The 21,614-nt window shown below is 47.5% G+C and overlaps 1 protein-coding gene and 1 long non-coding RNA gene across 3 annotated transcripts in view; one reads left to right on the top strand and one right to left on the bottom strand.

Annotated features, from left to right (window-relative positions):
* Nucleotides 1-13,016, bottom strand: part of Med26 (mediator complex subunit 26) — a 50,477-nt gene extending 37,461 nt beyond the window's left edge. Inside the window, exon 1 of one of the 2 annotated variants that reach the window (XM_034520090.2) lies at nt 12,623-13,016. In XM_034520090.2, coding sequence (XP_034375981.1) covers nt 12,623-12,694 — 72 coding nt within the window. In that variant the 5' untranslated portion in view covers nt 12,695-13,016. Of the gene's footprint in view, nt 1-11,541; nt 11,674-12,622 lie in introns of those variants that run through there. The other variant, XM_076914455.1, reaches the window with a different exon arrangement.
* A 219-nt stretch (nt 13,017-13,235) lies between these two features.
* Nucleotides 13,236-21,034, top strand: LOC117721448 (uncharacterized). Its single transcript, XR_013104458.1, has 5 exons — nt 13,236-13,828; nt 14,105-14,181; nt 14,601-14,779; nt 15,723-15,787; nt 18,430-21,034. It is a non-coding gene; the product is annotated as an uncharacterized LOC117721448 (long non-coding RNA).
* Nucleotides 21,035-21,614: the final 580 nt, after the last annotated feature.

Below are 21,614 nucleotides of genomic sequence, written 5' to 3' on the forward strand. Positions count from 1 at the left end.
CAGGAGAAAGTAAAAGAGGGAGAAAAGCAAAGACAGCAGTGATCAGTGAACAGAGCAAGAGCTCATGTGCTGACCACCAGCCAAGGCCGCCAGTATGAGGCTGCCCAAGTCAGAACCTGAGACCCAAAGTACTCATATAATTCTGTCCTGATTCTCATTGTTTTGGGAGACAGAAAAGCCAGCTCCTAGGGACGATGTCAGCTCAATGAGCTGGCCTGACTCAGCAGCAAGCATCTTAAGCCTTTCCCATAATTGAACCCAATTCCACTAACAAAGCGCTACAACTTGCACAAGCACCTGTTGGGTCAAAGTGCTTCCCTGTCCTAGTCACTGACCAGGAAGATAAAGCCCTAAGATTGGCCAGACTTAGGTGCTGGACTGGACTGGAAGGAGATGTTTCCTCTGGAAGTTCAGGGTGGCAGGGGAGCTGGATGAACCAATGCTTTGTCACTTGTGTGTTATTAGTATGCTAGCAATTAGGATAAAACCACTGTATCCCAATTTCAACAGCCTCCAGAGTCAGTGATGTCTACATCCTCCTGAGAAGAAAAGGCTGTGAACCTAAGCTTACCCAAGGCAGAAGGCAAGGAGCAAGGCCAGGTTACAAGAGAAATAGTGTCTTCCTCGTGTGCCATCCATGGAGCTGAGGCTCCTTGGCAGTCAGCAGCAAGTCCATCAGGTAAACATCTCAATCTCAGTTTGTAGCAACTGGCTCTGAGACAAGACAAGAGGAAATGCAGAGGCACACAACTGGGTACTCTAAAAGCCCCGAGTTTCAGCCTCCCGGAATAGGGGAGCCCAGGATAACTACAAGTAGCCAAGAATAGTAGACCACAGCACCAAAGAACACAGCCAAGCACACCCAGGGCCGAGGTGATGGGGCACCTGTTCAAGACTGGGCTGCATGGACATGAGATGCACGGACAGTGCTGGGCCCAACAGCACAAGGCCAGCTTTGAAGTCAGATGAGTGTATAATGATGCTGATAAAGCCAAAACGCTGAGAAGGAGACAGTGGAAGGGGACACACTCAGAAAGGGAAGGCCAACATAGTAAGAAAACAAGGGTCAGGACTCACTGTAAGGCTGCATCATGATGGACACAGAAGACAATGTAGCAACCCAGGAAGGCATTCTGGATGACCGACACAGCAGGCACTCCAGTGCCCACAGATAGCTCACTCTACAAAACAGACAATGCCACACTTTGCATTCTGTATCTGCTAGGCTAGAAACCACATCCAAGACAAGAGCCAGGACATTTCCCTAGCCGCTGAAAGGACCAGTACAGTACTGAGTTCTAACCATTCACAGAAGCACCCCCATGTAAGAACAATCAGCCAAATGTACCTCGGTGTGGTCCCCTAATCCTGGCCAAGATCAGGGAACCCTGCAGTCTTCAATTTCATGACTACCCTGGGGAATCTACCTGTACAGTAGATTCTGCTTCTTCTGGAAATTTCCTATGGGTACAGGCACTTATATCCCATCCCTCTTACAACAATTGCCTGGTCTGGTCTGGATGAGGTGCTGTCTTTGCCACAATGTGGAGAAAGCCTGCACATGCTTGAGTACACACATGCACACATACACATATATGTTCATACATGACACTGAGGGCAACATAAAATGTACATACATGACACAATGTAGTTCTCTTCCCTTCTCCCACTACAAGGTTAGCCCCAAACTGCAATGATGACTCAGCTTTGGGAGGAGGAAAGGGCAACCTGGCAAAGCAAGAGCTTGGCAGCCTAGACATGGGATACTGTGCACCCCATCCTGAGAAGTCAGCTCCAGATTTCTTCCTTAGTGGCCACAAACTGTCAGTGTGGAACTCAGTTCCTTCAGAACTAGTAACAGCAACGTCGATTCACACACCTTGCTGGTACCAGCTAACCCTAGGCTGCCAACACCTAGAAAAAGCAGAGAGCCAGGGCTGGAGAGATGGCTCAGTGGTTAAGAGCATTGACTGCTCTTCCAAAGGTCCTGAGTTCAATTCCCAGCAACCACATGGTGGCTCACAACCATCTGTAATGGGATTCAAGCATTGAATCTTCTGGCATGTCAGAAGACAGCAACAGTGTACTCAAATACATAAATAAATCTTTAAAAAAAAAAAAAAAGAAAGAAAAAGCAGAGAGCCAATGCATCCAAAGCACAGGAAAAGACAGTGGCCACTTAACAAGCATCCCTTGGGCCTGTCATCTGGTCAACTGAAAGGAAGCAGCACTTCATTCAGAAGCAGAGAGACCAGTTTCTGGTTCCCTAGGTCAACCAGAGGGATGGGATAAACAAGAGGAAACAAGTAAGACAGTCAGACCAAACCAGACCTCCTAGTCCCAAGTCTGTGGCCTCTCACTCCATACAAGCTGTGGGCTCTGGCCTGGGGTCCTTGCTTGTGTGGATAGTAGGTCTGAACAGAGACAATCTCTCAAGCATAAGGGGAAATTACTATCAGAACCAAGGAAGACTCACCCACAATGAGGGACAAAATTTCAACTAGACACACCTGCACCAGGACAGGCTAACAGCCCAGCACCAGGGGCTGATAGTAGGCAAATCCAGAGCTTGAAAAGAAACCCTAACAAGTAGCACTTAGGCCCTCTTCCTGCAACCACTCAACACTTACTCTGGACTCTCTATCATCAGCTCTCACTGGCCCTCTAGGGGCAGCTCCCCAGACCCAGTCCTATGCCCAGCTAATTGATTGTAATATCACATCAAATTTTGGGGTAAAGCAATCAAAGTACTGTGCTGAGGGACCTCCCCCCCCCCCCCCCCCCCCCCCCCGCCGTAAAGCAGCAGGCTGCATAGATGACTTAGCCAAAGATGTAAGGATGGGTGCTCAGGCAGAAGCCAGCCAAGTGAATGCTGGAGGAAATGGTGAGAAGTAATGAGCCAAAAGCTACCAACAGCACATTAGTCCTGCAGGCCCCACGACAGACACCATGCAAGTAAAGCCCAGCAGCATTCACCGTATGTGGACTCCAGGAGAATTAGCCCTGAAAACAGGCAGTCTTTATTTAGTCACCTGCTTGCTACCTGCTCTATGCAAGCCTGACTACCACCTAAGTTTGATCCCCTAAACCTACATAAAAATAGGAGAGAAACAATCCCACAAAGTTGTTCTCTGACAACCACACAAGTGTCTGGTATACCTGCACACCCAGTTAAGATTTTTTTTTTTTAATTTAAAAGAAAATGTTGGGCATGGTGATGCATGCCTTTAATCTCAATGCTCGGGAGGCAGAGGCAGGAGGATATGAGTTGAAGGCTGGTCTGGTCTACAGAGTGAGTTCTAAGACTATCAGGGCTACACAGAGAACCTTCTCTGAAAAGAAGGGAGGGAGGAAGGGAGGGAGGGAGGGAGGGAGGGAGGGAGGGAGGGAGGGAGAGAGGAAGGGTGGGTTGGTTGGTTGGTTCACCTCCAAGGACAGATTTAGCCACACTAACCTGTAAGATATAAGCCATTCAAGAAACACAACTCCAGCCCCAACCAAAGGGACTGTGTCTAATATATACAGTCCCTCAATGGCTTGTTTTGTTGTCGCTGGTCCAGCTCAGATTGGAATGGCTACATCTTTGTCCCTCACACAAGACTCAGCACATGTCTACCCAGAGAGTACAGTGACTGACCACATGGAAGGGAAAAAGGAGACAGTATGGTACCATCACTATCTATAGCACTCTCTCAGCAACTTACCAACCACTGAAGCACTGAGGGCTGCCAGCACCTGACACTACCTGCTCAGATGAGGGCTGAGAGACAGTTCCAAACCAGCCCTTTGCCCTGCTAGCCCCAGGCACTGGGAGGAGTTTGTAAATGGATAGAAAGGTAGAAAACAAGACCCTTAATCAAAGGTGTGTGTGATGCCGGCCACTAGTTATAGGTAGTTAGAAGGCTGAGGAGGATCAATTGAGTTTAGACAGTCAAGGCTAGCCAAAACACACCAACCAGCGGGAATAGAGATGGCTCAGTGGTTAGAAACACCTACCTGCTGTTGTTCTAGTACTCTGAGCTAGAGACCAGCACCTATGTCAGATGAGTCAGTCAACTGCCTGTAACTCCTCGTGTGTGTGTGTGTGTGTGTGTGTGTGTGTGTGTGTGTGTGTGTATGGGGGGGGGAGAGAGGGAGAGAGGGAGAGAGGGAGAGAGGGAGAGAGGGAGAGGGGGAGAGAGGGAGAGAGCTCGAACGCGCATGAACCAGCAATTAGCATACTGGCCCATGGCTTAATGCAAGCACTATGGATGCAGATGCTAGCCTGGTCTACATAATGAGGTTCCAGGACAACCAGAGCTACAATGAGACCTTGCCAATAAGTAAATAAATAAGTCAACAATGGAAACTTGCTATGACCTTGGCAGGATTTTAAAAGATGTTACACAAGCCATATGGATTTCACAAGGAAATTAAAAAAAAAAAAAAGTGGGGAGGGGTAGGCTATGGGGATAAATGGGGCTCCTCCCCAGAGGGAGCACCAAAGTTGATTCCCAAGTGTCAAATACAGGTGAGACCAGCTTTCTCATCCAAGAAGATTCGAAGCTGAAAACAAGAGCCACACCCAAACTTGAGAACTTTAAAAACAAACAATGAAAAACCCAGTTACACTTAAAAACCCACCATTTCCTCATCTGGAAAGCTAAAATGAAAATGGGTCCTTGCATCTAAAACAGTTTGGAGCCCAGAGTTAAAGTAAGTGAAAGGGAGAGATGCCAGAAGCTGCCAGGACTCAAGTCCTGCTCCAGCACAGCTCACACCACCTTGCAGCTCCAACTCCAAGGAATCTGATGCCCTCTTCTGGCCTCCTTAGGCACTTGCACCAATTTGGCATACACCACCCTGACACATAAAAAGAAATTAAATTTCTCTTAATATTTTTTCAAGTAAAAGGGGAAAAGTTGCATGAACAGGAAAGTGAACAGAAATGCAAACTAAACACTTCAGACCTCTATGGTGGAGCCTTTGAAACAGAACTCAGTTCTCAGAAGTACTGCAGGAGGAAAGTGGGCTGGGCAGCACTGAGCTCACTTAACTCAGGGTCACCCAGCACTGGTTTGAGACCCACAGATTGCTTAGTCTTTCCTGGCCCCTTAGTTAAAAACAAGTGCCCACCTTCAGACTAAGAGCAATAAAATGCTGTCAGTGCATGGAAGCCAGGGTGCTCATCTAGTGGCACTGGCCTGTTAACTGCTGCTGCCAACACAAGACATAACTATGCCTACTTCTGAGCTCAAGGGAAATTATTTTTTTTAAATGTATTTATTTGGAGGCTAAGTTTGAGTATAACCCTGGCTGGCCTGGAATTCACTATGTAGACAAAGATGGTTTGGAACTCAGAGATCAGCCTGCCCCTGCCTCTCAAGCGCTGGGATTAAAGGCATGCTTTACCAAAACCCACCAGAACTTTGATGGGCCTGGGCTTTCCCAGGCTCAAAGGCTCTAGTGGCTGGATCCAGGAGAAGCTCCAGCAATTCAAAAGCTAGAACTACATCATCTCACCTGAAATGAACTTCTCTTCAACAAGCCATAGAGAACCACAGATGATTAGGGAACTAGATGGCCACCACACAATCCAAGGGTCCTGATGGCCCTGGACAGTTGATAATCCAAGACAACCCTAAGTGCATTAGGGCTTTCTCCCAGGATTCCTGCCCTTCATCTACATTCACACAGTACCACACCATTTCAGATACAGTGCTCACCTATTGAACCAGCTGCCTGGAAGGCTGCGGCAGGAGTTCCAGGCTAGCCCAGTCAGAAAAGCAAGATGCCAACTTTAAAAAAAAAACAAAAAAAAAAAAAACAAAAAAAAAAAACATGCAGTACTAACTTCAGTCATGTCAAGCTCTCCAGGAGCTCTCTCCAAGAGCTTCAAATGTACAGAGTCCAATCTTGGAGTCCATGAGATAAACTGCTCAGTGACTGACCAACCCAACTATTCCTTCCACGTCTGTTCTTCTCACAGCAGAAACAAACCAAGAGCTAACCACCTGCACCTGCTATAAAGCATTGAATTCTGAACTTCCAGATGACAGAGTATTCCAGAGAGCCATTTCATGCTCTCAAGAATCCTATCTTGAGCTAGATTGATGGTGACACACACATTTAATCTGAACACTAGGCAGGCAAGGCAAAGGCAGGCAGATTACTGTGGGCTAGAAGCCAGCCTGTCTACAGAGCGAGTGTCAGGACTACACAGAGACCCTGTCTTAAAAAAACAAAACAAAACAAAAACAAAAACAAAAACAAAAAAGGGCTGGAGAGATGGCTCAATGGTTAAAAGCATTGGCTGTTCTTCCTGAGGTCCTGAGTTCAATTCCCAACAACCACATGGTGGCTCACAACCATCTGTAATGGGATTTGCTGCTGTTTTTGGCACGCAGATAGAGCACTTATATACATAAAACAAATAAATCTTTTTTTTAAAAAGTTTTGTTTTTTGAAGGATGGGAGATGTAAGACATATAAGAGAGTAAAGCTTACAGCTCTAGCAGAGGACCCAAATTTGATTCCCAGTACCAACATCAGGATACCACTCTACAATACCTAATGCCCTGTTCTGCCTCCCCAAGTACCTGCACAAATGTGGCACGCACACACACAAACTTTTTTTTTTTTTTAATTCTTTGGCAAGATGGCTCAGCGAGTAGAAGCATTGTGGCACAATGCCTAGCAACCAGAGTGATGTCTGGAACCACATAAACATGAAGGGAGAAAACTGACTTCACAAAATTGTCCTCTGATCTTCACAGATGTGCCATCACTTGCAATTTTCCACCATCAGGCATGTAGGCATGTACACACATACACACACTTTTAAAAGATTCCTCCTTTCAAATAGGAAGCTGGGTAGTGGTGGCGCACGCCTTTAATCTCAGCACTTGGGAGGCAGAGACAGGTGGATCTCTGAGTTTGAGGCCAGTTTGAGGCCAGCCTGGTCTACAGACAGCTAGGACTACACAGAGAAACCCTGTCTCAAAAAAAAAAAAAAACAAAAAAAAACAAAAAAGATACAGGCAAACTAGGCAAACTGTTCCATTTGGGCTCAAGAGTTGCAGCCCTGGGGCCAGACTAACACCTCTGACATCCATACACAGCACACCATTCTGGCCTCCTTGGCAGGCCGCACATCCTCAAAGGCAGGGACTGGGTGCACTCAAGTCTGCCTACCACCCCAAGTATTATCAGCACTACAGAGAAATGGCTAATCAACTACTCAGCCACCTCTCAGTTTTACCACAACTCATGAAGATATAACTGTATGGGCTCCCAGACTTGAGACTGGGAGGAAGCTTAGACATAGCACAGGTTCACCTCAATACTTGTGCTCTGAGAATGAAAGGAGTGCAGACTTAGCAAGGCCACCAGAGAACACTCTGCCTGCTTGCTGCTTAATGAACCTCAAATTCAGCTGCCCATTCTCACAACCAACTACAGAGCCAGGCTCAGGACAGCACACTCCCAGGAAATGAAAAGGAGCAGCCCCCAGAAGCAGTTTCAAAAGGAGTCTATCATGAGAAGCAGAAAGCCTCTCAGCACACTCAAACTGGGGCCAGTTTGGGGTCAAGTAGAACTGAGGACTGCAGGAGTAAGATGCCCCTTCATCCAACTCTGATCCTGGCACCTCGAGGTGTCTGTCTGCCACAACCAGCAACATCATTAATCAAGGGATAATACATGCTCCGCCCGACCAGGGTCTCTCTATATAGCCCTGGCTGTCCTGGAACTCAAGAGGTCCACCTGTCTCTGCCTCCTGAGTGGTGGAATTAAGGCTACTTACTTACTACATGCCCCTTTTAGATCTATGTCCAGGACAAAAGTCCCCTTCTCCAGGCTAGTGTTGGGACAGCTCTCCAAGGCCTCAAGAACAAACTCCTACCTTTGAGGACTATCTAAAAACTCACTGAGGACAGACAAAGTCTACCTTCCTCAGGGAGACAAAACATCAAATAAAACCTGACTCCCAAGTTAGAACCACCACTCTGCTCTTCTCCTGAATCCTGGTCACAGCAGAGAATGACAGGGACACCACTGTACAGGACCCAGCAGAGCTAACTAACATACTCAGCTCTTGTATCCTTTCTGACAGGATCACTGGCATTTTAAGTTAGTGTTAAAAGAGCTGTCACCCTTCAGCAGAAAGCAAAGCTGGAGCACAAGACACAGGCAAATTCCACACCCACTGACACAGAGACAGAGCCTCTGCAATGCTAACGGACTCACTCTCATCCAGATCTGATCACAGAGGACTAGCAAGCCAAGCCTGCTACTCTGGTAGTGAGTGTATCAGCTCACAACACCCTTCCACAAGGCTGACACTCTGACAATGACAGAAGTTGGCTGCAAAGGGTGCTCTGAGCCAGGGCATCAAGGCCAGCATGAGACTACACTGCCACATTGCATCCCTCCTCTTCACACTAGCTCACCCCAGCTCCATACCTTGTCCAATGCCATTATCTCCGTATCTGAGATATCTGAGATATCTCCATATCTCAACCATAACATGATACTATTCTATGTCAGAAGTGCTGTCACTTAACTCTGAGTACCTAACTCTGGCCTAGTCACCTTACATGAAGTCATTAAAAAACAAAAGCATCTTGTCCTCTCTAGCCCCAGCAGACATCACTAGCTAGCAGTATGCTGTCAGAAAGGGGGACTGGCTTCATCCCACCTCCCTTTATAGGGCTACTGGGAAGAACAGAACTCACTGTCGGGGTACCTTGAAAATTAATTAGGGGTGTACATCTCTCCTTAGCAAATTAACTAGGAGTGTAGATAGCTGGAAAAGTTCACACAATCTATCTTGCATGAATTCCTGAAGGAAGTAAACAGAAGAAACTCTTTCAGAACAATTCATGTAGGCCACTGTAGCCCTTCCAGATCTGAACCTGGGTCTGGAAGGAACTCTTCCAGGACTGTCCATCAGTCTCTTTGCTGCAAGGAACTTGCCGGCCAGCAGAGGCAAGTGATTCTAAGTAGGAAATGATGGCCATGATGCCTGCTTCTGGAAGAGTGAGAGGAAGACAGCAGTTCCTGAGATCTGCTCCAGAACCCAGCAGTGGTTGAGTTCTTCAACAAGCCTTCACTGTCTCCCCACTGCTCTGCAACCCCAGGGCTACACAGCTGCCTTTGGTAAGCCCCATCTTGGACCACCACTTCATTATTTAGCTTTTCATGAGATCGTACTCTTTCCACTGTCTAGAAAAGTGAAATCTGTTAACCATTAAGGTCACACTTACATTCCCCACAGACACATCTCAAGCTACCCGTGATTTTCTCAATCACCAATGCTCCCATTAGGCCATTCCACAGCTGGCCTTCCGGACTGGAGCACAGGGCTTCTGGAGAATATGGGGGCTTGGAGGCAACTCCTGAATCACAGGCTCAAAAGTTGAAACAAAATGCAAAAAGGGAGGACTCTTCTCTAGGAAAGGGGGCAAGACATGAAACATAGATGAGCTGATCTCTCAGGAAGACATGGCCCAGACTTTCTTCAAACAAGGGCACCACAGGACTAAGAACCCTGTCACTGGCCAAAGGGGAACTCACTGTGATTTCTGTGCAAGAGTAAGTCATACCCTTCACCTTTATTCATAAGACTACAAGCAGATGTACAGTATACTTCAGAGACTGTCAACACCCTGAACAAACACACAGTTGAGTAAAGCTTCCACACTTCTGGAAGTCTGTTAGCAGCCTTTTGGAAGGGAGATGGGGACTTCCTGAAGTACAGGCCTGGCAGGTCAGTGCTTGCTGCTGCTGAGGCTAGAACAGAGAGCAGGAATGGCTATCTTACTGAGACCTCCTTGGTCAAGAAGCTGGTCAGTTAGAAGTTCCTAACTTCAGAGGCTGTGGACTTTAGGTCAGCTACCTGGCACTGATTTTTTTAAGCCAACAGCTAAATTTGTTAGCCATAATTGCACACTCATAAAGGTAAGCATTACATGACACCATTCTCTGTCACTTCTCTCTGAAGAGGGTTAATTTTAGTGTTGACTCTTCAGCTCTGTCCCCGTTTTGTATTTTTTTCATGAACATCCTAAATATGTGTCAATTACCAAGTGGTGGAGCTCATAACTGGGCAGAGCAGAGCAGAGATCAATGCACCAACATGCGGCTCTTACCTGGGCCCTGAGCACTCACGGAGGCTGCAAATGCCTGGGCACCCTTTGATAGAAACCTCAGCAAGAAATGGAGGACAATGCTCTAGGCTTATTCTACAAAGAGATTCTGCAAAGCCAGCTCCTAGCACATATACCTACCTAGTTGTTTTTGTGGATGGTCACTGACACAGTACATTTAGGGAAACACTTTCCTCCTCAGTCAGAGACAAGTAAGTTCTCAACTCCAGCCACCACAATAAGGTCTCCACTCGCTATAGCCCTTTGAGATACTCCAAGTAACTTACCCATAGGCCAATGAGCACAGTAACACTTTAGGACCAAGGGAAGATTCAAGAAACTAATGTTTGGGGGCCAGGCATGGTGGCACATACCTTTAATTCCAGCACTTGAGAGGTAGAAGCAGATAGATTCTCTGTGAAGCCACCATAGTTTACATACATAGTTACTTCCAGAGACTGTCTCAGAAAAAAAAAAAAAAAAAGAAAAAGAAAGAAACAAATGGGCCAGAATGGTGGCACATACCTTTAATCCCAGCACTTGGGAGGTAGAAGCAGACAGATTCTCTGTAAGGCCACCCTGGTTTACATACATAGTAACTTCTAGACAATCTAAAATTTGGGCTACCTTCCTTCTTGTACCCGCAAAGGGTCTTTTAGTCAGACCTTACCTAGCAGTTGGGCCCCATCTGATCTATAGCATCACGATTACCTATCAAAGCACTTGCTGGTCCCAACACTCTCACATATAAGCAGTCAGTATCTCTGATAAGATCTCAGCAAAGGAGTTACACAGGAGTTAAGACTTCTACTGTAGAAGAGATGAGCAGTGGTGGTGCAATCATTTAATCCCAGCACTCAAGAGGAAGAGGCAGGAGAATCTCTGAGGCTAGCCTGGTCTAAAGAGCAAGTTCTCGGATAGCCAAAGCTACACAGAAGAGGAACCCTTCTCAAAAAACAACACCAAAAAATTACACTGTATACACTGTGGCTTCAGCAAAGATACAAAAGCCATCAAGGCTATGTTTTCCTATCACTTGTTTTTATCTTTTAATATCCTAATATATCAATCATGTGATTACAGTCAGTAATATCAATCACTGGCAAAACAAAACAACAACAAAAAACAAAACAACAACAAATCTTAAACCAAAAGAAAAGGATTTCTAAAAGATGTTTATGTAGCCTGTCCTTATTCCACCTTGAAAAAATGTCTACAATATTTACTAAATTACTATCAAGGGGATCTTAAAGACCAGAAAGAAAATAATTTTGAATTTGGCAAGCAGATTCCCACAGAAACCTCTATTTCTACCAAGACTACACAAATAATGTGAATTTTTCTGAACATACCACAATACAGCACATCACTAAGCATAGGCAAGGGAACCCAAAAAGACTCAAACCTCAGTTACCTGGCCAAGCCCAAGATGACTTTTCTTCCATCCCGAGCATATTAAAAGGTGATCTCAAAGGCCACTTCCTGGTCTCCCAGCAAACACCTCATATCTGAATGCCTGTGCATCTTCCCATGGCCCTGCTTCTGACAGCAACAAGGACACCCGCCCCCTAGACTGCCAACAAATCTTTGGAAAAAATACAAGAACAGGTGAAATTAGTCTACGCTCACACAGGAAGAAAAAGATGTCCCTTTGCTCACAGGACTCTTAGCAGAGGAAAGTGTGACATAAAGGAACCCCTTACAATTAAATCTTGACAGCCTAGGGCCCAAAGCACCTCAGGTGGGGCAAGAGAGATGGAAAGAGGACCGGAAGGTATGGATAAGAGAACAATCAGCTGTGATGGGCAGTAATTCAGTACCAAAATCTCGGGCTTTATTTAGCTTCTAGTCAGAAGTGCAATGAAGCTTTTAGGTCAAGAAAGGTGACAGGATCTCACTCTCTGGAGGGTACTCTTTTCTAGGAAGCGACCCCAGGAAAGGTTTGTCCACTATCAGAAAAGAGAGGAGACGCTCCAGGCTTCACAGGTAGACACACTGGGGGCAGAACGGGCCTAGGGTTCTCTCCGAGGCCAAGAAGGAGATTCAGCTAGAAGACTGAAGGGGAGTAAAGGCCGAGACTCCTGAGACGCGGGCTACCCTAGTCATCGCGGAGACACTAGTTGCTTTCTACCTTGCTCCTGGCAGGGAGACCTTCCCGGGGGGTTCTCAGTTCCCATGGTTGGGGTGAGGCAAGGGGGCACGGTGGAGAGCATCAAGGACGGCCGGGCTGGCACAACCCAGGAGAACTAGCTCTGATCAAAGCTCGGAACGATTCCTCAGTCCAGGCCGCGTGAAGCCTCGGCCTCAGGTACCCTCAGCTGCCCGGCTACCCGCCTTGCCTGCGGCCCCCGGACCCAAGAGAAGAAGAGACCGAGATGGCAGCGGCTGTGGCGGGCAGATCACCTCCCGGAGAGACCCCCTGGCAGGGGGCGCGTCGGAGGGGGAGGGTCCCGACACATGCGGCCTCGGTCCCCGATCGCGCGGCAGTCACTTACGTTGCTCTGGGAGTCGATGGCCTGTAGCAGCCGGTCCCTCATCTGCTGCGGAGACGCCGGAGCCGCTGTCATTGCCTGGGCGAAGCGGGGGGGAGCGGCCGGGCCGGCGGGCGGGCAGGCTGAGGAGGGGGGACGCGGGTCAGTCACTCGCCGGCCTCCGGGAACGGAGCCGCATGTTCCCCGCGGCGCCGGAGGAGGTCGAGGCGCTCGGGGAGATGGCGGAGAACGGAGGGAAGCGGAGGGGACCGGAGCTCAGGCCCCGGACCGCCGCCGCCACCGCCGAGCGAGGAGGAGGAGGAGCCGACGGAGGAGCCTCCGCCACCACCGCCGCCGCCTCGAGAACCAAACTCCAGTGAGCTGCCCCCGCGCTGAGCACTCTGGGTAACCCGCGCCGCACGCAGCGTCGGCGCCACGCTGAGGAGGTTGGGAGATGGGGCGGGTGGAGACGCCGGGTTTGGGAGGGGCCGGCTTGTGAGCCACGCCCATTTATTCTGCGCACGCGCGCGCAGGCGTATTCATCAGGTTCTGCCTCCAGGTTCCAGGCCGGACCCAGAAAGCCGTTGGGAGGCGGTTGGGCGTGGCAACGGACGCTATCCGAAGCCACGCCCACTTCGGCCTGGAGGGCGGGGCAGCCTAACGGAAGCCGCACCCTCCAAGTCCTGGAGCACCGACCCTTCCTCCTGGCTGCTTTGGGGTTGCAGAATAGAAAGACCCTACCCCGAATTAGGGCCTGGATTGGAACCAGAGGATTGGAGCGGCCATAGGGACACGGGGGAGGACAGCAATTGCCTGCGTTGAGACCCTTGCCGCGAGGACAGCCGTCGCCGCTGCGGAGGCCCCTGGCGCGGGTCTACAGAGCAGTGCGTGTCCCCATGTGACCCGCGCGCTGCGGAGACTTAAGGGCACGTCTGGGAGCTGCCGCCTATGCGGAGGGCGCGAGTCTGCAAGGCCTGCGCTATGCTGACAGCTCGGCTCTGCACCTGTACGGGGCTGGAACTCAAGAGGAAGCACTGCTCTTGTCGCCCTCCTGAGAGGCGGGGGGACTGGAGATGGCCAGCCAGTGTCTACACAGCAGGATGCGGAACCGTCGCCCGGCATCGTCCCCTCTGCGTTCCGTGGGGACAGAGCGACACACACCACCCCCACTTTGCATCTCAGGTGCTGGAAAACAGGAACGCCTCACCGAGGAGGAAGCACCGCGCCAAGGTCACCGGGAGTTTTAGGTCAAACCAAGAAACGAAGGATGTCAAGTAAAAGGGCTGCGGTCCCCTGTCCTTCCGTGACCCCTACAGATGGAGTGGGAGGGCGGGCTCCGAGTTTAGCGCACTATACTAAAGTGGCCTCAGGAAAAAGATAACTTCCATTTTGTATCCTAACCTTAAAAATCCAGACATGAAACGGAAGGGAAACAGGTAATGAAAACCACATGTACTCCTGAGAGCTGCTCGACACCTGTTAATTTTAAATTTGTTACACTTCTAGGGGGTACTGGGGGAGGCAGGAGAGTCTGGAGTTCCAGGCCAGCTTGGTCTACACAGTTCCAGACTAGCAAGGACTAGGTAAGTAAGACCCTGCCCTTCTCTCCCACCCACCCAGAAAATCAAAGTTTATCATGGCTGCTTTCTTGATTCTGCACATGGCAGAAGGCTTTGTATTACACCAGTAGGATGAACATGAGCAAATACTTCTCAAATACACTCTCTCCCTGGCACGTGTTTGGAGCTCATGGTCCAAGCTGGAAAGCAGCCCATTTTGAAGATACACTTTATCTCACTAGATAAGCAAAATAAACAAGGTCCTTCATCAACACTGGCTCTAGTTTAGTGTTTTTAAGCAGAGTTTATGAAGCCTGAGCTGGTCTCAAACGTTTTGTTTCTATCAGTGTCTCTCTAGTTCAGGATTACATGTATGCCAGTCTACTGTATTTTATTAATTATTTAATAGTTGATTTTGATTTTTTTTCTCTCCCCTTATACAGGCTCTCAATACAAAGCCCTGGCTGGCCTGGATCTCACTATGCAGTTCTGGCTAGTTTGAAACTCCCATGGAGACCAGGCTAGCCTCAGACTCCCAGAGATCCACCTGAGTTTGCTGCCCAAGAGCTGGAATTAAGTGCATCAGCCTGCCCTGCAGACCTGCTGTCTTGCTTATTCAGTGGTATAGTATGCCTTTTTTTCCAAAACAAGTATAGATTAAGCAGGCAATTAGTTTTGCATAGATCAAGTCAGGAAAACATCTTGGGGAGCATTCAATTTACCTGTTGACTTTGCTGTTTTAGATTTCTCTCCAGGTTTTGAGACCATATGTAGCCTAGGCTGGCCTTGAACCTTTTTGTTTTTATTTACCTGGCATGGTGGTATTCAAGGGGAGGCAGAAGGATCTCTGTGAATCCAGTCTAGTCTACATAGCGAGTTCCAGAATAAATTTATTTGATATTAATGTCTTGCCTGTAGTATATATGTGCACCTATATGTGCCTGGTGTCTACAGAGGCAAGAAGTAGTTGTCAGATCCCTGGAACTAGAATTATATGCAGTTGTGAGTGCATACTGGGAATTGAACCCTGGTCCTCCTTCGAGGTTCTTAAGTGCTGCATTGTCTCACAGCCCTGGCCTTGAGCTCTTCATACTGCCTCCACCCCCTCAAGCACTAGAATTATAGGCCTGTACCAGCTACCACCATACCTGGCGCTTCTGATTTTATTTTCTTAAAGGTTAATTTCTATGCCTAGCCTTTATCTCAGCACTCAGGAGGCAGAAACAGGAGGATCCCTTGAGTTCAAGGCCATCATGTAGGTATGGGGAATTGAACTCTGGACCAGTGGTGGCAAACATTTATAATAACTGAGCCATCTCTCCAACCCATTTTCTTGTTTTGTTTTGTTTTGTTTCAAGAAAGGGTTTCTTTGTGTAGTTCTGGCTGACCTGAAACTCATTTTATAGACCAGGCCACCCTCAAACTCAGATCCATCTTCCTCTACCTTCAGAGTGCACGACCACAATATTGTGGAGTCCTATGCACACAACTTTATACTGCTTTCATTTACCCAAGTTTGGTTGTTTTTGTATACATAACTGTGTTTATGTCTTACACATGTGCAGGGGACCACTGCCAAGAGTCAGTTCTCTTCTTCCACCGTTCTGGGGATCATCTTAGGCATGGCTGGGTAAGTGGCTATACCTGCTGAGCCATCTGGCCACTAAACAGGGTCTCCCTCTGTATCCCAGGCGAACTTGTAATCCTCCTGCCTGAGACTCAAGTGTAGTTCGGTTTACAAGTGACATTAGCTGAACCTGGTAACCAACTTCTGTGATCCCTATGGTCAGAAAATGGAGGCAAGAGGACCAAGAATTCCGGTGCAATATTGGCTCCATGTTGAATTTGAGGCCAGCCTGGGCTATGACTATATGAAACTGTCTCTGAAAGTAAGAGTGGGGGCTGCTCTTCAAGAGTACCCAGAGTCTATTCCCAGCACCCACATGATGGCTCATAACAATGGAACTCTAGTTCTAAGAAGTCTGAAGCCACCTTATGGCCATGAGGGTAGTAGACATGCATGTGGTACACAGACTTAGGTTGTTTTGTTTTTTTCAAGACAAGGTTTCTCTGTGCAGCCATGACTGTCCTGGAATTTGTTCTGTAGACCAGGCTGTCCTCAAACTCAGAGATGTCAGAGAGCTACCTGCCTCTGCCTTCCTTCCAAGTATTGGGACTAAAAGCATGCATTGCCACCACCCAGCTATCAACTTCCTAGTTACTTTTCTGTTGCTGTGATAAAACACAATGACTAAGCCTTTCGATATGTGGTGCATGATGTTAATTCTAGCACCAGGTAGGCAAGCGGACTAATGAGTTCAAGGCCAGCCTGGTCCGCAGAGCAAGTTCCAGGACAGCTGGAACTGGGTTCTCTAGAGTCACAGAGCTTATGGAACGAATACAATATGTAAAGGGAATTTATTGGAATGACTCAGAAGCTTCAGTGTAGCTGTGGATGGAAAGTCCAAGAATCCAGTGGTTATTCAGTCCCACAAGGCTGGATATCTCATCTGGTCTTTTGTGTCTGCTGGAATCATGGAGAAGTAGGCTCCAGTGTTAGTAAAGGAATTGATGTACTAGTAAGGCGAGAGCAAGCAGGCAAAGAGCAGACGCTTCCTTCTGTGTTCCGTCCTCCTGTGAGCTTCCAGCAGAAGGTGTAGCCCAGGTTAAAGGTGTGTCTTCCCCTTCAAAGGTCCAGACTAGAAGTGGATTCATCCACTTCAAACCAAGCAGAGTATCTCTCATAGATGTGCCCTCCATTTCTGGATGTCAGGTTGACAACCAAGAATAGCCATCACAACTAAGGCTATACGGAGAAATCCTGTCTCAATAAAGTAAACCAAACAACCAAAAGAAAAAAAGAAAAAAAAAAACCAACAAGACTAAAAGTGACTTCTGGAAGGAAGAGTTCCTTGTCTCCAATTCTACTTCCTCCGGTGAAGCCACACCCTCTAAACCTTCCCAAACTGGGATCTCTACCAACTGGGGACAGAGTGTTAAATGCCTGGGTCTATGGTGGTATGTCTCATTCAAGGCAGCGCAGAAGTCCCTGCTATAGTTGATCCAGTTGTCCAGCCTCACAGGATTTGGAAGTCCAGGTGTGCACCACCACATGCCTGGCTGTTGACTCTGTGTGGGGCATTTATTGAGGGATGGTCTCACCACCTAGGCTAGCCTACAATGAGAAATGTCATTAAGGAGAGACCTGCTCAGTCGGGCATGGTGGCGAATGCCTTTAATCCCAGCACTTGGGAGGCAGAGACAGGCAGATTTCTGAGTTTGAGGACAGCCTGGTCTACAGAGTGAGTTCCAGGACAGCCAGGGCTACACAGGAGAGACCTGCTCCACCCTGGAAAAAAGGGAAGAGTTCCCTCAGAGTATGACTATACAGGGTTTTCTGGCATAAGGGTATCTTGGCAGTTGGGAGCCAAGGAATACCACAAAGTCACACCACACAACAAACCTCCCACAGAATTTATTGGAAAGAGAAAGAATGGTGGGTCCCTCTGGGTAAGAACAGCTACAGCAGTGGCTGCATGGGGAAAAGGACTTTCTATAGGTTTTAGGAACAGGCACAGTGAGCATGGAAAAGTACAGAGCTGTCATAAGCATTGTTCTGCTGTTAATACTGAATCCTGAGGAGGGGGATTTCCTGTCTCAGGAGCCGGGGTCAAGCCAGGGGCAGGCTGACCCTCCTTTGGCCCTTTTCCCTGTGTTCCCCCCTTTTCTGTTTAGCATTGATAACTAATGAGGAGTCAGGGAAGAGGACAGTATCATTAAGCTACTTCCTTCTGTGTGGGTGTTGAAGTCCATGGGGCAAGCATGGTCTTCACCATTAGGACATGCTCTGGGGTCGTAGGTCTCTGGTCCTCGTAGTTTGGTGGAGAAGCAGGGTTAGGGAGGGTAGCATCCAATTCCATAGGACCATCAGTAATCCATCAGCGAGAGGCATTGAGCTGTTCTTTACATTTTTGAACATCTATCTGGAGTTGTCAGATCTTGTCTTTACTATGGCTAATTGGCTGACATAGAAACGTCATTCCTGCCTGAGGAAGAGGCAAAGGTCACTCTTCTCCACCGTTCGTAGATCTGATCCTCAATTTTTCTCTAATGGTTTTAAAGTTGTTTGCATGGAAACAAGAATTTTTCTTAAAGACAGACAATAGCTTTTGTGTCCTGCAAAAAGCAGGTCAAGTACCCTATCATGTTACAGAACTATTTAAGCAAATTAATCTATCTGTTGATAAATTTGGGTCTATTTGGTTTTAACAGGCACCTTTTCTGTGGTGGTTTGAATATGCTTGGCCCAGGGAGTGGCAATATTAGGAAGTGTGGCCTTGTTGAAGTGTGCCACTGTGGGCATGTGCATAGGACCCTTGTCCTAGCTGCCTGAAAGCCAGTCTTCTCCAAGCAGCCTTCATAAAAAGATGTAGAACTTTCAGCTCCTTCTGCATCATGCCAGCCTGAATGCTACCATGCTCCCACTGTGATGATAATGGACTGAACTTCTGAACCCATAAGACAGCCCCAGTTAAATGCCCTTATAAGAGTTTCCTTAGGGGGCTGGAGAGATGGCTCAGCAGTTAGAGCACTGACTGCTCTTCCAGACATCCTGAGTTCAATTCCCAGCAACTATATGGTGGCTATCAACCATCTACAATGGGATCCAATGCCCCTTTTTAGTGTGTCTGAAGACAGCTACATTGTAGTCATATTTAAATAAATGCTTTAAAAAAAAAAAAGTTTCCTTGGTCATGGTTTTACTGTTCACAGCAGTAAAACTCTAAGACAGAAGTTGGTACTAGAAGTGGGATATTGTTGTGGTAGGCCTGACCATGTTTTTATTTGAAAGAATGTGGATTTTGGGACTTCGGATTTCAAAAGCAGTGGAATGCTTTAAGTTGGGCTTAATAAGCCCTTCTAGTAGGAATATGGAAGACTTTGTTACTGATAGTGATTTGAACCGTGAAGACCTGGCCCAAGAGGTTCTAGTGGAAAACTTCAGAATGTGGCATAGAGACTGTTTTTGTGTTGTTTTGGTGAAGAATGTGGCTGCTTTTTGTGTTTGTCTGAAGAGTCTATCTGAGGCTAAGGTAAAGAGATTTATATTAATTGCATTGACAAAGAAGTCTCAAGAAAGCTCAGCAGAGACTTTGTTCTCTGGTTAAGACTCATGAAGAGTATTTTAAACAAGTGTGGCAAGCTTAGAAAGAAAAAATATAAAATATATGGTTCAAGTATTAAAGGGGCACCAGCAAATGAAATGGAGCTGAATCCTGTGTTCAAGGATATTAAATTGAATTAAAGGAGTGGGACTTTGGGGCAAGATCTCACCCAGCTAAATTTAGATCATGGTGGCATGGTGGTACACACCTTTGATCCCAGGAGATAAGGCTAAGCAGATCTCTTGAGTCAAGGCCAGCCTGAGACAGAACAAATTATAGGTGAAGAAAAACTTAAATCCAACCTTGGGTGGACCACACCTTTAATCCCAGAGCTCAAAAGAAACACATGCAGAGCAAGATCTACAGAGCAAGATCCAGGACAGCCAAGCTTAGGCAGTGAGGGAGCTGGAAAACAGAAAGCTGGTGATGGTGAAATAGAACAAGGGGCCATGTTCCAGCTCCTGCAAGCCGCAGAGCACGGCAGCTTCAGCCATGTGGCTCTGGCTTTGTATTCAAGAGGAGAAGGGACTACTGGGACAATTGATGCTGGTTAGCTGGAGCTAAGAAATTAGTGTTGACTAAGAAGAGACCAACATCACTGAGGTGAAATCTTCTGGGAAGTGTTTTCTGAGAGCACAAAGAAGCTGTGTTCCAGAGATAACCAAGGTTGTACCTCGTGCTGCAACTGTACTTGGTAATGTCTAAGAGTCACCCAGGTGGTACCGGTTTTGAAGGCCTGAAGGGGTCATGAAGAGCAGCTAAGGGTTGGCACTGTGAGAGGCCAGGAAAGGCCATTGGTAAAGCTGCAGCCTCAGTTGCAGCTGATGGACCGGGACTGAAGGGGTCATACAAGGATTTGGGGCTTGGTGCCATGAAGAGAGCCTATGAGAGGCTACTGGTGAAGCCTAGTTGCAACAGAAGACCCCAGCTTAATTGGAGATGCCAGTACCATGGAATGATCACCAAGAACAGCAGCAGCAGAAGAGTGGATCAACCTGAACTCTGCTGCAGAGGGCAGAGCTGGAGAAGTGATGCCAGCCCTTTGGAAGAGCCCAGATCGTGTGTAGATCCCAGACATTGAAACAAGAAGCTGTAACATCGAAGTTGCCTTAGATATCTGCTGAGGAAAGCTGCTAACGGAGTGGAACCAGCCCAGGAGAAAGAACTTTACTGCTGTTAACAAAGACGAAAAAGGAGTGGAGATCTGAAGACTACTTTGACATCAGACATGGAGATGCAGAGTTTGGAGCTTGCTCAGCTGGTTTCCTATCTTGCTTTGGGGATTACAGTTAAGTGATTGGATGAATCTCAGAAAAGATTTTGAACTTTGGACTTTTAACGTTCAGACTGTTATAGACTATGGGGCTTTGGAAGTTGGACTAAATGTATTTTGCATTTTTATGTTTAGGTATGGCTGCCATTTGTTCAAATAAGCCTATGGGGGCCAGGGAGTGGAATGTGATGGTTTGTATGTTCTTGGCCCAGGGAATGTCACTATTTGGAGGTGTGGCCTTGTTGGAGTAGGAGTGTCACTGTGGGCGTGGGCTTTAAGACTACTACTAGCTGTCTGGAATTGAATCTTCAGATGAAGATGTAGAAGTCTCAGCTTCTCTTGCACCATGCCTGCCTGGATGCTGCCATGCTCTTGCCTTGACAATAATAGAACTTCTGAACCTGTAAGCCAGCTCCAATTAAATGTTGTCCTTATAAGAGTTGTCTTGGTTTATGGTGTCTGTTCACAGCGGTAAAACCTTAACTAAGACACCATTAGGCAGCCATTTGGATTGGTTGAGGGTCAACCATGACCTTAGAGACTGACCTGTGATGGGGGGTGAGGGGGGAGAGGGGTAGTGATAGGGTCAACCATGACCTTGGAGACTGAGACTGGTGAGTGATGAGGAATAGCCTTAGAGATTGCAAGAGGCAGGGTGTGGGTGAGCAGGACATAGCTGCAGGTACTGAAGCAACCTAGGGGGAAAACATTCTCTCTAAAAGATCAGCCCAAGGGTTAGTAGTTCTGCAAGCGGGTTTAATGTACTGTGAGGAAGGTGCAGTGGCAGGAAGAAGATAGCATCTAGAATTCAAGCTGGGTCATACCTGGAGGTATGCCTATTTCAAAATTTAAAAAAACTACTGAAATAGGTCAAGCTAGCTGCTTTTCATTGGTCCCTGTAATCTGCTTGCTTGCTCTTGCTTGTCCAACATTTATATAAAAGACTGATACTCTCTGCAAACAGCACACATTTCCTCTTTGAGTAGATGTGCCTCCCAGCCTTGAGTTAGTATCTTGAG

This window comes from Arvicanthis niloticus, chromosome 16 (genome assembly GCF_011762505.2).
Source record: "Arvicanthis niloticus isolate mArvNil1 chromosome 16, mArvNil1.pat.X, whole genome shotgun sequence".
Lineage (NCBI taxonomy): Eukaryota > Metazoa > Chordata > Mammalia > Rodentia > Muridae > Arvicanthis > Arvicanthis niloticus.